At 47.2% G+C, this 17,983-nt stretch overlaps 1 protein-coding gene across 1 annotated transcript in view; it reads right to left on the bottom strand.

Annotated features, from left to right (window-relative positions):
- TACC3 (transforming acidic coiled-coil containing protein 3) overlaps positions 1-17,983 on the bottom strand; it is a 237,909-nt gene that overhangs the window by 124,599 nt on the left and 95,327 nt on the right. The window contains exons 8-9 of the mRNA XM_030192179.1: positions 12,125-12,867; positions 11,801-11,831 (exon numbers count right to left, since the gene is read on the bottom strand). Coding sequence (XP_030048039.1) covers positions 11,801-11,831; positions 12,125-12,867 — 774 coding nt within the window. The remainder of the gene's footprint in view (positions 1-11,800; positions 11,832-12,124; positions 12,868-17,983) is intronic.

Genomic DNA, 17,983 nt, shown 5'->3' with positions numbered 1-17,983 from the left:
AGGCTTAGAGGCCTAGCCAGAGCTGCTGCTGTGTGTGACCACCACCTGCTGAGATAGAGAACATACTGGGGAGTTTCCGGCAGCACATGACCACATATAGGGAGGCAAAAGTTTGCTCTCTATCTCCACCTGCTGGTAGATGGACACAACCCACCAGTCTATGGATTGATCAGCTTGATGATATGGAATGTGGCATTGAAGAAATTACAGACATATCACAATTTGCATGGGAAGGAAAAAGAGCTAGATTGTCGAAATGAATTATGTGGGGCGGAGTGGAAGAAGGGGGGAGGGGGCTGCCGAATATAATCTGGTACTACCAAGCAGCACAATTAAAGCAGGTGGGAGAATGGCGCAGAGGACAGCGGTCACAGGTGGCAATCTTAGAACAACATCTTGAACCACGGTGCAATCTAGAGAGAGGCCTGTGGGGATCTAGCTTAATGTCTGCCCCTAAAAGAGGGAATGATAACCACTTTATAGTTCACTTAGAGAGTGTATGGGATACATTGAAATATAAATTTAGGAGGGGGGCGAAAACGTCAACCCTAGCACACATTATACAAGAAGCTGAGTTCCCAGCGGGTCAAGAGGGAGGAATTTTTCTGGAATGGTATAAAAAGGGCCTGCGGAAATTCAGGGATCTTTCCTCTGAGGGGAAATTGAGAGACTTTGGGAAGTTGCAGAGGAAGTTTGAATTGCCGGAGACGGATTACTATGCATATGTGCAAATTAGGCACCACATGGGAAGGCAGGGATGGTTACAGACAGACCCGAGAGAATGTGAAAAACTGGAAAATATCTGGGGCACTTTGGAGGGTGGGAGAAGGGGCATCTCCAGACTCTACCGGTATATTAGAGGAGATACATTCATGTTACCATACATGAAGGCCTGGGAACGGGATTTCAAGATTGAAATGAGTGTGGGAGAATAGGAACGGATGTGTCATGAAGTGAAAAAAAGCATCTGTGTGTGTATTAATAAAAGAGAATGCCTATAAAGTTTTTAGTAGGTGGTATTATACGCCGGAGTGAAGCGTATGTACCCAACAGCATCTGACCGGTGATGGAGATGCGAAGAAGAGACCGGCACTTTTCTGCACGTGTGGTGGACCTGTTCTCTCATCCAGACTTCTGGGCAGGGGTTGTTACACAACTGACACGGACTTTGGACACACAGTTTCCGACAGAACCGAAGTGGTGCCTGCTGGGATGGGGAAATAAAAGAGGCCAGAAATGGCAGAGGTGGATTAAGAGATTATGTCTGGCAGCAGCTAAATTGGAAATTGAGGCCCATTGGAAGCAACGAGTAGGGCCCACTATCTTAGACTGGAAATTAAGACTCCAGGTCATAACAGATCTTGAGAAATTGACAGATCGAAGAGCTGGCAGATACAGACATGATGCACAAGAATGGACAAACTTAGAAAGAATATGGAACACTGCTAGTGGTATACCGGGGGGGGGGGGGGGGGGGGGGGGGGGGGGGGGGCAGCCATGAACAGGAGGATAGTGGGAGGAGGGGGATGGAAGGGTTGGGTAGGGGGGAAAAATACTATGATTATGTATTACAGATGAGTTTGAGGAATTTTGGAGAGTTGGTAGCCTTGTGGCTGCAGTTAAGTGTATTGTATGATTTTCTTTATTGAAATGTTGAATAAAAACAATCAAATAAAAAAAAAAAAAGAAAACGAAAAGTCATAACCATGCTTTTAACAAAATTCAGAAGTCTGATGAGCTCAGGTCAAAAATACTATTATTACAATTCGATATGTCGAGCACTTTTGACGTAAACGACCATATAGGATTAATGACTCTACTAGACAAAATTGGAATCAGTGGCACAGTAGCAACATGGATAAATGGCTTCCTAAGAATAAGATCATACTCAATAAAAATGTCCCAACCAGCTATCAACCTCATGGACACCAGAATGCAGAGTACCACCAGAATCCCTCATTATCACCAATACTATTTAATATCATGATGGCACCGCTCAAAGAAAGTGGAGAATCTGGGCCTTAACCCATACATATATGCGGATGATGTTGCAGTCTACATATAGATCAGCAAAATCACAGACATACTAGACACGGCAAAAAAAGGAATAGACCTGATGGAAGATTGAGTTGGAAACTAAACAGTGATTTAAAAATAAAACCCGCAAAACCCCACTTCCAAACAACAACAATAAACCAAACGAATCCTATTGCATCTCAGCTAAAAATATTAGGAACCATTATAGACAAACATCTCTGGAAAAATAGGTACCAGCAGTGACAGCAAAGTGCTTTAAAATGCTATAGAACGCTGATGACGTTACATTATACATCCCCTACAAACATTATCTGGTGGAAATCACCAACGAAATCAAGCTAAGCTTAAACATCGTGAACTCATGGGCATAATGCATTCCAACTAAAACATACAGAAAAAAAAAAAACACACTGTCTCATCATCTAATCCCAAAAAAACACATTGTCCTCATCATCTAATCCCAATACAATACATACAAACCCACAAACATTAACAGCCCAGGATACACCCTCCCTATCTCAGATAGCCTGAAAATTCTCGGAGTAACAATTGACCGTAACCTATCACTAAAGACCCAAGCGAAATCCCACCATAAAGAAAATGTTTTTCTCAATGTAGAAACTCAAACACGTGAAACCATTCTTCCCAAGGGAAATATTTCGTAACATGGTACAGTCAATGGTACTAAGCCACGGATATTACTGTAATGGAATCTATGCGGAATGCAAGGATCAAATCATAAAGGAACTTCAGACCGCCCCAAAACACAGCAGCCAGGCTTGTATTTGGAAAAAAAACACGTTTTGACAGCGCCAAACCACTCCGAGAAAAATTGCAATGGCTACCAATCAAAGAGCATATCACTTTCAAAATCTCCACGACTGTTCATAAAATTATTTAACAGCGAGGCACCAGTAACACATGGACAGACCTTATTAACCTGCCACCAGAAACACCCACAAAATCTGCACAATCCATACCTAAACCTCCACTACCCAAGCAGCAAAGGACTCAAATACAAATCCACCTATGCATCCAGCTTTTCCTACTAGGCGCCACAACTAAGGAACGCATTGCCAAAAGCAGTAAAAAACTACGCTCGACCACCTAAATTTTCAGAAAGCACTAAAGACAGACCTGTTCAGAAGAGCATACCCCACCGACCCACATAAAAATACCTGGACACTTGCGACACAATGTAACCAAAGACCGTACGGACATTACCTGATTCTTCTTCCCCCTTTCCCTCCCTAAGTTCCCCCAATTGTACCTACCATACATGTACCTCATTCTAACCACAATATCACTTTGTATTCATTCAAAACCATGTATTGGTTCAGACCGGAATCGGCTACGCCATTACGGTATATATAAGCACATTGAAACTGCAAAAAGGTGGGAAAATGTGGGATACAAATGTAACTAAAAAATAAATACACCTCCTTGCTTGGCTCAACTGCAGGTCCTGCTCCCTCATGTCAGTTCTTGTACCGGCTACAAGCCAATACAGAGAGGCCTTCTGCAAACAGCGGCTGGGAGACAGCGGGTGTGAAAGAGAGGGAGGTGAGGAAATCTCGAATTGGGGACTCCCCGTTTTTTTGCAAAACGAATTGATTCAAATCAATTTTTTGGACAAGCTTACTGTAGATCTATTATACTATTGCTATTACAAGTTGCTTGCCTTCCTATAAGGTTTTTGGGTTGTTGGTTTTTTTTTTTTTTTAAATCGATGCTTTAGTGGACTTGCGCTGGGTGAGGAGACTGAAAAGGGAGTTCATTTGGCAACATGTTATTTGACACTGTTAAGACTTATTGGGGGTCACGTGATGCCAGCAGGCTGAGAAGATGCTCGTAAGCCCTGCTCCGTCCCTGAGCAATAACTGCAAATTTACTTGGTTGTTCCTACCCTCATCGGAGCGAGAGCTGCCCGAGTGCAGTGAGCATTGGAGCATCAGAGTACGGAATATGGTGTTTGCCGGCGGAAAAACGCAGCAGCCTTCCCAGAGAACGTGTGCTGGTCGCGAGGCCCCAAGATGGTGGCGCCATCCGCTTAACAGCGCAGTGGTTACTCTGCAGGAGGAAGCGGTCTGGGCGCTGACCAAAGCAACTCACAGCGGTTTCTTGACGGACTGTCCTCTCGAAGCTGCAAGCGTTTGTGGATTCCATAAATGAAAACTTGGAGTAGAAAAAGGCATCACGTATTCAGAGTGCAGAGGAGCTTATTAGCAGGCAAGAGGACAGGTCGGGAGGACCCTGGAGGGGGAGAGTGGCGATGGTGGAAAACTCTGGCAAAACAACTTACCCAGCTCACTGACGATCTAGAGAAACAGGAGCCAGTGTAATAATAATATCAGGATAATCGGTGTGCCAGAGTTCAGTAAAGGATGGAGAGATGCGGGGATTTTGTTGTCCGATGGCTCTGGAAGCTGAAGGTAGACCCAGTCTAAGGGCCAGATGTGGGTGGAAAGGATGCACCGAGGTTGGAGCTCGTGAAGGACACGGAACAACGCCCGAGGGCCGGTTTTGGCTAAAGTCTTGGACTATGTGGATAAAGAACAGCTAATGCAAGCATTCCGGATGAGCAGTGTCCCTGGACTATAATGGATTCCCGTATTTTTGTTTTAAGATTACTCTGCCCGAGTGTCAGAGCAGAGGAGACGGCGAATGGGGCAACAATGAAAGATGTTACATGACAAGGGAGTTACGCTTTGCAATGCTTTATCCAGCAGTGTGGGTACACCACCACCACAAGGACTATTTTCACTGATCAGACGGCCCAACATTTGGTCAATGATGCTCTTATGCCTAGTATATCCTTGGGGCGGGGTACTAGACAGGGATGCCCTCTTTCCGACTGTTTGTGTTATCCTTGGAGCCATTGGCTGCGTGGATAAGACAGGAGGAGGGGGTGAAGGGAATTAGAATGGGTAATAGGTATCGTGTCAATATGTTTGCTGATGACATGGTGTTACTGGATAATGCAGTGGCGTCGCTGCCTGTAGTGATGGAGATAATATGAGCGTTGGAGGACTTCGCGGGGTTGCGTATTAATTTCGGGAAATCCGAAGCCTTACCCTGTTGCTTCTCCGTGCCTTAGTACTACTTTAGAGGACTTTCCATTGCTCTGGGCGAGTACAGGGATAAAATATTTAGGTGTATCCTTGAGCTCTGATCATGAGTGGATATATAGAAAAAATGTCATAGAAAGGTGGAAGTGATACGGCGAATGTGTACACAGTGGAAGGATCTTCCGGTGAGTTTAGGGGCCGTATAGCTTTGGTTAAAATATGGTGCTCCTTCCTAAGCTATTATAGCCGCTTCAGATGCTCCCATTGTGGATGGCACAGCGAGAGGAAGGGTTGTACAGCAGTATAGTTGGTTCCATTTATATGGCATAAGCGCCCCCATATTGCTTTTGCTAAATTATCCCGAACTAGGAAGACAGGGGGGTCTCCGCCTTCCCAGATCTTAGGCTTTATAATGTGGTGACTCCTTTTGACGTGCTCTCTGTTTTGGAGGCTTCAGAGGAATTTTGGGATGGGTGTTCGTAGGAACCCTTTTTCCTTGGCCTTGGGGAAAGTTTTGAAATGGTGGAGAGAGGAGTGATTGGAGGAGCAGGGAAGGGATATCCATTCTTTTCATTAGTAGATAATCCGGAGTTTCCTGCGGGAATGGGGCAAAGTGCTTTCCGCTCTTGGGTTCAAGGAGGTGTAAATATAGGACATTTGATGGAATTGGGGGATCAGACTTTTTCCGACTTTGAGAATATCAGGCGAGCTTGGAACCTAACCAATAAGCAGTTTTTTCAGTTTTTACAGGTGCGGGGACTATTGCCAGAAGGCTGGCGGCAATTGGTGGGATCCCGGTAAGATTCACGGCTATGGATACTGTGTTTTTAGGACATTCCAGTGTCCTTGAATAGACTTTCCCAGTGGTATCAAACTATAGTGGACTCCTGGAGGGCTCAGCATTTAGCTGGACTGCCCTAGGGGTGGAGCAACATTTTGGGAGAGAAGGGGTAATGCATGAACGTTTGGGGGAGGCTTTTGAGATTATTCCTAGGATCACACCCAATGCGGGCACTTCAGGGATATACAATTTCGAATACTTCACAGAGTAACTCATTACTCGACGCGGTGGGAAGGAAATGGGGCTGTGGGAGGATGATAGGTGTGTAAATGTCATGATGCAGTGGGTACATTATTTCATTCCTTTCTGGAGTGTCCAGCTGTGGCGAAATTGTGGACCCACTCTCCTGGCGGTCATGAACAGGCTATACAGAGGTTTTGAGTGGTCTTATCAACAACGCTACTATTGTGTGAAAGTAGACCAGCTAAGGAAGGTTTATCAGAGGCTAAATGCCAGTCTGTGTTATTAGCATCTCTTCTGGTTAAAAAATGTATCCTGCAATTCTGGGTGAGTCATCTCTACCATCGATAGACTATCTGGCCAACCAGGTTGATGAAGGAGATGGCAGATTGGGTGGAAGCTGCTATACTCACATGACTGCCTCTATCAGGCAAAAGGTGTATCGAGAAATCTGAGAACCTATTCTTTGTTGGGTGGCGAGGGGAGGCTGAGCCCTCCTTCAGAATTCTTCAGAATCCCTTGGTTCATTAGGTGGGGGTTTCATATGGAGGAGGTGGGGTAGGTGGAGACAGGGAGGAAGGAAGGGAGGGAGGGGAGGGTTGGGAAGGTACTTTATATTAATAAAGAACAAAAGTCAGAAGGAGGCAAGTTTATGGGTTTCGTTTAGTATGTATATGTTTAGCAGCTAAGCACGGCTGTTGCTTAGCAGGGCGGTAAGCGGCGGGGCACTGTTTATATTGTACCGTCGAACATGAGTGTTGTGGTTTTTTTTTCCTATCTGTAAACCCTAAACTGGTAAAGTGCTTTGTAGCTTCTTGTCTGGCATTAATAAAGATATTTTGAAAAGAAAAAAAAAAAAAAAAAAAAAGACATTTGCAGAAACTTCAGATGGACGGGGGAGATGTTGGGACACTGGTGTATGTTGTATGTTTAGTAGTTTTTTTGATTATATACTGGGGAATCTAACTGGTATTTTGTAATATTTAAAATGGTGAATTAGGCCTTACCTGCTAATTTTCTTTCCTCTAGATCCTCCAGGACCCTTTCAAGACACTTGGGTTATGCACTCCTACCAGCAGAGGGAGACTGAGAACACAAACTTCTTATACAAGTAGCCTGTGCAGACCTACTAACCAGTAAAACAAAACACCTCCACCTAAACAAAACCACTGAATCCACACTCAGATCTCCTCCCGGGGTAATTCAACTGCAGATGGGCACAAATGGTACCACAAACTGCTCTTAGTAAAACTCCAGGACCCAAATCACAGGAGCTACTAGAAATATCAGGCAATTGAAGTCTAAAGAAAATATCATCCTGAAACTGTCCAATACACTGGGTGGGCTCTTGAATGGTCTGGAGGATCTAGAGGAAAGAAAATTAGCAGGTAAGGCCTAATTTCACCTTCCTCAGCAATTCCTCCAGGACCGTTTCAAGACGCTTGGGACGTACCAAAGCAGTAAACACCTCTAAGGGTGGGGACCTGCGAAGCCCAGAGGACAGGACTTCAGCTCCAAAACTGGCATCCTCCCTGCCTGTACATCCACTCTGTAATGTTTGACAAAAAGAATGCAGGGAGGACCACACCGCGCTCTACAAATGTCCACCGGTGGAAACAAAACTACTCTCTGCCCAAGACGCCACCATCCCCCTCGTGGAATGTGCTCCTTGAGCCACACAGACCACCGTACGGACATGCAATATGCAAGCCGAAGAGATGGCATCCTTCAACCACCGACGCTATAGATGCCTTAGAAGCAGCCGCTCCCTTCTGGGCCCCCCATGAATGACAAATAACCTGTCCGAAGACTTGAATTCCTCCGACCCTGCGCAATAAACCAACACTCTGCGCCACATCCCATTTCGCCAAATGACGCTGGGAAGCATCCCCCCGTCCAGTCCCCCAAGACCGGCAACGAAATCACCTGATTGACATGAAAGGAGGATACCACCTTAGGCCACAAACGAAGGCACTGGACGCAGCAAAACCTTTTCCTTAGAAAACCACAGAAACGGAGGCCTACATGAAAGAGCCTGAGTTCCGAATCCGGCAAGCCGCACGCTATAGCTACGCAAAAGACCACCTTCATAGTAAGGGTCTTATTCGAACAAGACTCCAAGGGCTCAAAAGGAGAACCCGCCAAAGAGTCCAAGAACAATATTAAGATCCCACTGAGGAACTTACCAGCCGCTGAGGAGGACGAAGCAACTTCACCCCCCGCAAAAGCCGCTGCTACCAGCACCATTATCCTGGAGAAGGTGCGTGGAGCCGTTGCCAGACCAAAGGCAGATGCACAGAACTGAAAGTGCCTCCCTAAAACAGCAAAACGAAGGAAACGCTGATGGGCCTCTCGAATCGGCACGTGCAGATACGCTTCCGTGAGATCCAGTGACGTGAAATTCTCCCTGACGAACCACTATGACCGAGCGCAGAGTCTCCATGCGGAAGGATGGCACCTTGAGCGCCCCATTGACCCTCTTGAGATCTAAAATGGGTCGAAACTGGTCCTCCTTCTTCGGCACCACAAAGTAAATGGAATAACAACCCATTCCCTGCTCGTGCCGAGGAACGGGTACCACAGCTCCCAACTGGATTAAGCGACCCAGAGTCTCTTGAATAGCCTTTAACTTGACTCGAGAGTGACAAGGAAGGGAAAGAAAACAGATCCGGCAGCGGGTGCTCGAAATCAAGCGCATAACCGTCGCGAACGACCTCCAGCACCCATTGATCTGACGTAATTTGGGTCCACCCCTGATAAAACAGACGAAGTTGCGCCTCGACCTTCACCAGAGGCTGGACCCGCACACCTTCATAAGGAGAACTTATTACCATTTTCGGCACCCTCCGGAGGAGTCCCAACCTCCTCGACGAGACGACCCCCTCGAAAGGACTGCGTCCGCTGGAAAAAACGGCTTTTAGAAGGCGATACAAATCTGCCCGGCATGTACCGCCTCGCGTCCTTAAACCGACCTCTAGCCGAACCACCCAGACTAGCCGCCTTAGGTCGTAACTCAGGCAACCATGAGACCTTGGTATCCCCAAGACAACTCATCAGTTTATCCAAGTCCTCGCCAAACATAGAACCTTTGAAAGGTAGAGAACACAACTTTGCTTTAGAAGCCGCATCTGCCACCCAGCCCCTAAGCCAAAAGCCCTGCGAGCCGTCACCGCCAGAGCCATATTCTTAGCCGAAGCCCTTAGCAAAATAAAGGGTGTCCGCCAAAAATGAAGACCACATCTCCAATTTGGCCAGGTCCTGAACCAAACCAGTCCTAACGCAGGCTCATCCAAGAGCTTCTCCGCCCAACGGAAACAAGCTCTGGCTACCAAGCCCCCACACACGAGGCTTGCAAGGCCAAAGCCGACAAATCAAAGCTGCACTTCAGAAAGGACTCTAGCTTCCTTTCCTGAGGATCCCATAAGGCTGTAGCGCCATCCACTGGAATGGCCATAGCCTTAGTAACCGCCGCAACCACCGCATCCACAGTAGGTGGTTTAAGCAGGGCCAAATCTTCCGGAGGCAAGGGATACAGCCGCGCCATAGCCCTAGACACCTTACAAGCAGCCTCCGGCACAGACCATTCCTGAAAAACCATGTCTCTAATGTCTGAATTCATGGGAAAGGAACGGGAGGCTCTCCGACTCCCCTTAACCAAGATATCTACCTGGGGTCCCTCCGCAAGGGAGTGGCCGCCGGAGCAAACTTCAAAGTAGAGATCACCTGATCAATGAGCTCTAACAACGTCCTATGAAAAATGAGAACCACTGAAGAATCTTCCCCAGGCCTTAGCCCATCCTGATCCTCAGACTCATCTAAGAGAGCCTCCTCTCCTGGGTCACTCCAAACCTCCGACAGGCAGAGAAAGTATCTCCTTAGGCTCCGAAATATCCACCCGCGGGCGCTTAACTCCCACTGAGCTAGCAGCCTACGGGTAACAAACAGCCTGAGAGGGGCCAGCTCTCCAGGCATTATACAGAGACCAAACAAACTCAGGGGGGAAACCAGAGCCCCCCCCCCCCCCCCTGACACTGCTGAAGCCCCAACAACACTTCCCGCAGTCTACGCGCAGCCAAAATGGCTGCGTTTCCCGCCAAAACCGGCCCCGCCGTTGCCGGCCCGGAATGTGCGGTCAAATCGCCGCCCAACACCTCCGCCGACTCAGGGAAAGCACGGGGGGCAAGAGCGCTGACAACGTAGGCTCCCCACAAAATTTACATTGGCCACCTTTCACTTCAACGCCGCACTTCACGCAAAACCGACACCTCACCGGCTTAAACATAATGGCCGCGAACACAATAAAAACAAACAGTTGCTTTGTGCTCTGACAAATAGGCAAAACCGCCTAAGGCAAGAACGCCCTTGAAGACGTTTTATTTCTGGACTGCCACAAGAACGGCCAAAATAGCCGCCTTTTAAAAACATTTTTTTTTTTTTTTTAAACCTCGTTGCTGATGCCTAAACGCCTCAAGGGTACAGAACGAGGTCTGTAGCCGAGGTCAAGCAGTCCTCCAGAGGAACAGCACAGGGGGAGGGACCCAGCCACCCGGGTGTGACACCCCACAGGGAATAAGAAGCCCCTTAGGACTTACACCCTGTAATAGAGATCCAAGTGTGGGTTCTCTAACATTTACAACCCAACCTAGAAACCCCAAACGGCCTACCAGACTGAGTACACTGCACAGGCTGCACACATCTACCCTCTGCTGAGACTGAGAAAATACTGGTTAGTAGAAGGTCTGCACAGGCTACTTGTATAAGAAGTTTTAGTGTTCTCAGTCTCCCTCTGCTGGTAGGAGTGCATAACCCAAGCGTCTTGAACGATCTGGAGGATTGCTGAGGAACTTAATTTAATTGGGGAAGGAAAAAAAAAAAAAAAAAAAAAAAAAGAGGCAATAAGGATACACAGCAGCTTTTGGAATTGAATTCAATGGTAATTAAGAAAATTCACTGATATAGTCAGCCAACATTAGTGCAGACCAGTAATCAACACTGGAACATAGGGGACAAGACAACTACCCGTCACAACACGGCAGCGTCAGAGGAAGGAATGAAGACGTACAGGAGAGTATCGCAAAAAAAAGTAAAAACCACAAAGAGAAGGTAAAAGTACGTACTGCAAGAGAGCTTCCAACAGGAAAATAAGTGTGCTAAAAGAGAAGAGCTAGAATTGCTTGAGGAGGGCAGGGCAAAAGTTCTCCTCTGGTCGACAATGGCTAGAAAAATTCAGCTTCCAAATGTACTAACAGTAAGTTTTATGAAATGGAACAGAAATGCTCAATAAGATTATAAAATAAACAAATTCCTTTAAGTTGCCACATGTGGAAGGAATGCGGGAGGACGGGGAGGGGATGGAAAGGTAGGAGGACGGGCCCAGTACTACTAAAACAAACTTCTTCAAGTGAGCATATTTGACCAGCATTAACCCCATGTTCAACTGATACCCAGAACTAGCCAGGAAAGAAGCTGGCAGACAAGCACCAAGAAGATCCTGCACAATCCAATCACTGTCCACTTGGAGACCGAGAAAAATACCGAACATTCTATGCTGTATGATACCCTTTTGGGGCAAATTACTTTGAACTACTTTCTTCCTCCATCCGCTGGAAAACTAACAACTCATTTGTCTGGATGAAAAGGAAAATTTACTTCTTTTGTACCTGAAGTGACTTACCCAGAGTCACAATGAGCTGGTGGATAACCACCTACAGTGATTTAAACAAAAGATGAACAGTCCTTACTTACAGACTTAAAGGATCTTGTTTTCCTATATTGTCACACAACAGGCTTCTCCTCCACCAGACTTCCCAAAACAGATTCGGGTTTCTTTGGCAACATATCACCTTCATGTCTAATGCTGATGTCTTCAGTGCTAGGTTTTGGAAGTTTAGTCACATTTGGAATTTTAGAAACTTCAGAAGTAAATGAATTAAGATTAGAATCACACCGATCCCCTTCAATAGTACAAGACGCCTTGGGAGCATGGATGTCTTCTGACATTTCCTCTCATTCACAACCTTTTCAACTTTCTTTTTGACTACTGGTGGTGTCTTAGAGCCATCATTTATTCCTGGTGGTCTCTTTCCTAGGCTCTTGGGAGATGGCTTTCTGATAGTGTTACCATCAGAAGTGTCAATTTTCAACGTCACAGATTCATTTGAGGCTTCAGGGCCACTATCAAGGAATTTGGAAATACCAGCTGGAGAATTCTGTAGTTTTGATTCCCTTGGCTTGAAAGGATCAATCAAATCAATCTGGTCAGGGTCAAATTTGTAGCATCCTTTAGAAGCAGATGGAGATTCAAGTACTTTTGTGGCAGCTGTAGAAGGATCCATGCTAACAATATCAGTATTACAAGTGGATTTTGTAATCAGTTCAAATAAGTCATTTATAACTGGCTTGATTTCTGTACTCAGATCCACTATCTCCATGGAAGGACAGCTATTCTCTACCAGGGAATTAGCATGATCCTTTAATGGGATAGTCTCTGTTGACTCAAGACAAAGTGCATCATCCACTTGTAGGTAACTTGGATCTTTCTCTGGGACATCCATATTATGGCTGAAGAGTATTTTGGGAGAATTTTCCATTTTAGGAGAGATATTTGATGGATTTAGTTTATCCACACTGTTGCAGTCAGTACAATCTGCTACCCTGCTTCTCACCAGATCATTCAGATAGGGAGTAGTTTGCCCATCATGTTCTTGGCTCATTATCACAGATTCAGATAAAAGAATACACCTGGTTTAAAAGAAAACATTGTCATTTAAGTTTGAAGTAATAGATCACAAATTTTCTCTAAAGACTATATGCCTGATGCTATATAGGTAACAATTTGGTACAACCAACCATCATTTCACAAATACTGTATTCTGCATTAACACACTTGCTCTACAGTGCAATGTTCATAGAAACTTTGTCAAGCCCCCACCCACCCCCATTCTATCTGTACATTTGAATTAAACCAGGTCAAAGCACCGGGGCAAAATTGATTTTTTTTTTTCAAAAGAAATATACTCAAGACCCTAAGGTCTAGGACAAGTTCACATCTTCTTAGACAACACAAAAGTAAAATATATAGCAGATCACCTATAGTGGGAGAAGATTGACCACTTTGGTCTACAAGCAGCAGTATTCTAACTCAGCATATCTTAATGAGATTATATTATTATTTATTGCATTTGTACCCCACATTTTCCCACCTATTTGCAGGCTCAATGTGGCTTACAGAGTATTGTTATGACAAAGTCATGACAGGATATTGGATACAATCAAAAGTAAGCAGAAGATGGATGAGGAGTTAGAGAAGATGGTGTTAGATTGGATAGTTTAGGAGGTGAATTGTGTCTTTATGGGTTCTTTCTGCAGGTTCTATTGAAGAGATGTGTCTTCAGAGATTTGCGAAAGTTGCTTAGATTGTCTATAGTTCTTAGGGCTGAGGGTAACCCATTCCATAACTGTGTACTTCTGTAGGAGAAGGTAGTGGCGCATGCCTGCTTATATTTAAGTCCTTTGCAGCTGGGGAAGTTCAGATTGAGGAATTTACATGCTGATCTCTTGGCATTTCTGGGCGGTAGGTCCACAAGATTAGACATGTACAGTGGGGCATCTGCGTGGATGATCTTGTGTACTATCGTGCAGATCTTGAATTCGATACGTTCCTTGAGTGGAAGCCAGTGAAGTTTCTCTCTTAAGGGTTTCACACCTTCGTATTTGGACTTTCCAAATATGAGTCTGGTAGATGCACCAAAAGCCTCTACGGGCCAATTAAAAGCTCTAACAAAGTACTTGGTAACCACTGTGCGCTATTTGGAGACACCAATGAAGTAAATACAGAGCCAAGTGTTTTTGATAACCTGTAGCCCTGCAGGCAGGGAGGTTCACCAGAATGGAAACTAATACCAACCATTTAGAATGCAGTCAAAAACTACATGAGAAAATTAGGTCTTACCATGATAATTTTCTTTCCTTTAGTCATAGCAGATAGAGCCATTACGTATGGGCTGTGTCCATCAACCAGCAGGGGGCGATAGAGAGCACTCAACTTTTCACAGTGCCTAATGGCCAGCTAGCTCCACTGCCTCTTCAGTATTTGAAGCCTCTAAAGCAGTATAGCAAACCGCAATGGGAACAACATGAACTTTCCTCACAGCGAACGATGGCCCCTTAAGGGCATGAACTCAAAAAAGGAGGGAATGAACTCATCCTCCACTTTGTATAAACGGAGGGAATACTTGCATCCTCCTGGAGGGAATAAACTCATCCTCCCAAAACATGAACTGGAGGGAATGAACTCATCCTCCTAAACTGTAACAAGAATCCTGAAGACTGTTTTCCGACTCCCCAAGGAAGGAATAACACTTCAAGAAACAAGAACAGCACCTAAAATCAGAATCACTGCAATACAGACAATCATACAGGGAGGGCTCATGGCTTCATCTGCTATGACTAAAAGGAAGACAATTATCATGGTAAGAACCTAATTTTACCTTCCTTGTCATCAAGCACTTGAAGCCATTACGTATGGGATGTAACAAGCAATCCCTAAATAGGGTGGGAACGAGCCACACCACGCGCTAGCACCTGTGCTCCAAAACGCGCATCCCTCCTGGCAGCCACATCCAGCCTGTAATGTCGGGCGAAAGAGAGCTTAGAAGCCCATGTTGCAGCACTGCAAATCTCATGAAGAGATAGTGCTCCAGTTTCCACCCAGGAAGAGGAAATCGCTCTTGTGGAATGTGCCTTAAAGGCTTCAGGCGGAGCCTGGCCAGACAGCAGATATGCTGAAAAGTTAGCTTCTTTGAGCCAACGGGCAATAGTGGCTTTAGACCCTGAAGACCCTCTGCGAGGACCTGCAAACAGCACAAACAGATGATCAGAGGTCCTGAAAGAATTTGTAATTCACAGATATTGCAACAGAGTCCTGTGCACATCCAAAAGGTGCAACTGCCCAAATGAATCTGGAAACTCCTCCTCAACAAAAGGAGGGAAGAAAACAGGCTGGTTTAGGTGAAACGCTGAAACCACCTTAGGCATGAAGGAAGGCACGGTCCGAACCGTGACCCCTGACTCTGAGAATTGCAGAAAAGGGTCTCTATAGGACAGCGCCTGGAGCTCTGACACCCGTCTCGCCGAGGTAATGGCCACTAAAAAGACGGCCTTCAGTCAAATCTTTCTCTGAAGCACACCGAAGCGGTTCAAAGGGAGCCCCCTTAAGGGCCTTCAATACTAACCCCAGGTTCCAAGCTGGACAAGGTGCCCGCACGGGAGGACGGAGCCGAAGCACCCCTCTAAGAAACCATGCCACATCTGGATGAGCAGCTAAGGACACGCCGTCAACCTTGCCACGCAGGGAGGCCAATGCTGCCACTTGCACCCGCAGGGAATTATAGGCCAAGCCTTTGTGTACACCATCCTGCAAAAAGTCCAGAATCGGCGAGACAGGAGCCCGCAACGGAGAAAGTGCTCTTGAAACACACCAGACTTCAAACTGGCGCCAAATCCTGGCATAAGCCATGGAAGTGGAGCGCTTACAGGCCTGCAGGACAGTGGAAATTACCTTATTGAGTAGCCTTTATCTCTCAATTGCACCCTCTCAATCGCCATGCCATAAGACCAAAGCGGCAGGCGTCCTCCATGGCCACCAGACCCTGTCACAACAGGTGCAAAACCAGAGGTAATGGAAAGGGAGCCCTCAACAGCGTCTGTCGGAGGTCCGTATACTAAGGCCTCCTGGGCCAATCCGGGGCGATGAGCACCACTTCTCCTGGATGCAGCCAAATCCGCAGGAGCACTCGCCCTATCAAGGGCCATGGAGGGAAGACATACAGCAAGCCCAGGGCCAGGGTTGAGCCAAGGCATCCAACCCGGCACAGCGAGGATCCCTCCGTCTGCTGAAGAAGCACGGGACTTTGGCATTGGAACTAGTCGCCATAAGATCTATCACTGGCTTGCCCCATTTGGCACATATCTGCAGGAATACATCGTCTGCTAGTTCCCACCCGCTGGATCGATCTGATGCCTGCGTAGATAGTCGGCTTGCACGTTGCTCTGACCTGCAATGTGAGCTGCTGACAGGGACTGTAGATGCAGCTCAGCCCAGTGGCAAATTTGTTCGGCCTGCACGGCTAGAGCTCTGCACCGAGTGCCGCCTTGTCGATTTATGTAGGCCACTGCTGTCGTGTTGTCCCACATCACTCCGACAGCCAATCCTTCCAGGGTCACTTGAAAGGCCAGAAGAGCCAGAAACACTGCTTTCAACTCCAGGCGGTTGATGGACCACTCCGACTCGTCGGGCGTCCACAGACCCTGGGCATGCTTCCCCTGGCAATGTGCGCCCCAGCCCTTCAGGCTGGCATCTATCACCAATAGGCACCAATCGGGGAGCACCAGCGGCATTCCCCGCCGCAACATGCTGTCCGAGAGCCACCACTCCATACTGAGGTGGGCCGCAGGGAGCCAAGAAAGTCTGCACTGATAATCCTGAGATACTGGAGACCATCGTTGAAGTAGAGAATACTGTAGAGGTCTCAGGTGCGCTCTCGCCCATGGCACCACTTCCAAGGGGCTGTCATCAATCCCAACAGCTGGACAATGTCCCAAGCTCGCAGGCGGGGCATCCTCAGTAGCAGACGGACCTGATTCTGAAGCTTGCACCGCCTTTGCTCGGGAAGAAACACATAGCCCGAGGCTGTGTCGAACCTGGCCCCCAATATTCTAGAGATTGCGAGGGGGTCACTTTTGGCCATATTGACGACCCAGCCCAGAGATTGAAGGACTGAAACCACTCTGGCTGTAGCTAGATGACTCTCTTTTTCTGAGTCGCTCTGATGAGCCAGTCGTCTAGGTACGGGTGAACCCGGATACCCTCTCGCCTGAGAAAGGCAGCTACTACCACCATTACCTTGGAGAAGGTTCGAGGAGCTGTGGCGAGGCCAAAAGGCAAGGCCCGAAACTGGAAACGTTTTCCCAACATCGCAAACTGCAGAAACGTCTGGTGCGGGGGCCACATTGGAATGTGCAAGTAAGCTTCTTTCAGGTCCAGAGACGTGAGAAACTCTCCTGGCTGTACCGCCGCAATGACGGAGCGCAGGGTTTCCATGTGAAATGCCGCACTCTTAAGGACTTGTTTAGCTCTTTTAAGTCCAGGATCGGGCGAAAAGACCCGCCTTTTCGTGTCACCACAAAGTAAATGGAGTAGCGGCCTAGACCTTGTTCGGCAGGAGGCACTGGGGTCACAGCCCCTATCTAGCACAGACTGTGCAAAGTCTCCTCTACCGCCACCCGTTTGGCGGCAGAACCGCATCGGGACTCCACAAACATGTCTCTCATCGGGGCATCGAATTCTAGTCGGTATCTGTCTGTGATCAGGTCCAGGACCCACTGATCTGCGGAAATTTTGGCCCACTCCTCAAAAAAGAGGGAAAGTCTTCCTCCGATGACAGGAAACGAGGAGGGGGCCGGCGCACCATCGAGAGGGTCGCCTTTGAACTCCCGGCCTTGAACCGGCAGCTGCGGAACGTTTGTCCGAGCGAAAGGAGTTTCTCTGCTGAAAGCGGGCACGAGAAGTGAACCCAGCAGCACCCCGGGCGGTACCTTCTAGCTTCACGGAAGCGAGGTCTGTAAGAGGAGCGGAGACCGCCTGACCCTTAGAGGAAAGCTTCGGCCCATCTTCGGGCAAGCGCTGAGGTTTGGAATCCCCCAGGCCTTTACAATGTTTTCCAGCTCCTCACCAAACAGGAGAAGGCCTTGAAAGGGCAACTTCACCAACCTTTGCATAGGGCATGTCCGCCGCCCAAGGTCGTAGCCAAAGATGCGGTGAGCTGCCACTGCTACAGCCATTTGTTTAGCCGAAGCT

This window comes from Microcaecilia unicolor, chromosome 2, assembly GCF_901765095.1.
Source record: "Microcaecilia unicolor chromosome 2, aMicUni1.1, whole genome shotgun sequence".
Lineage (NCBI taxonomy): Eukaryota > Metazoa > Chordata > Amphibia > Gymnophiona > Siphonopidae > Microcaecilia > Microcaecilia unicolor.
This window is presented reverse-complemented; position numbering and strand designations above follow the sequence as displayed.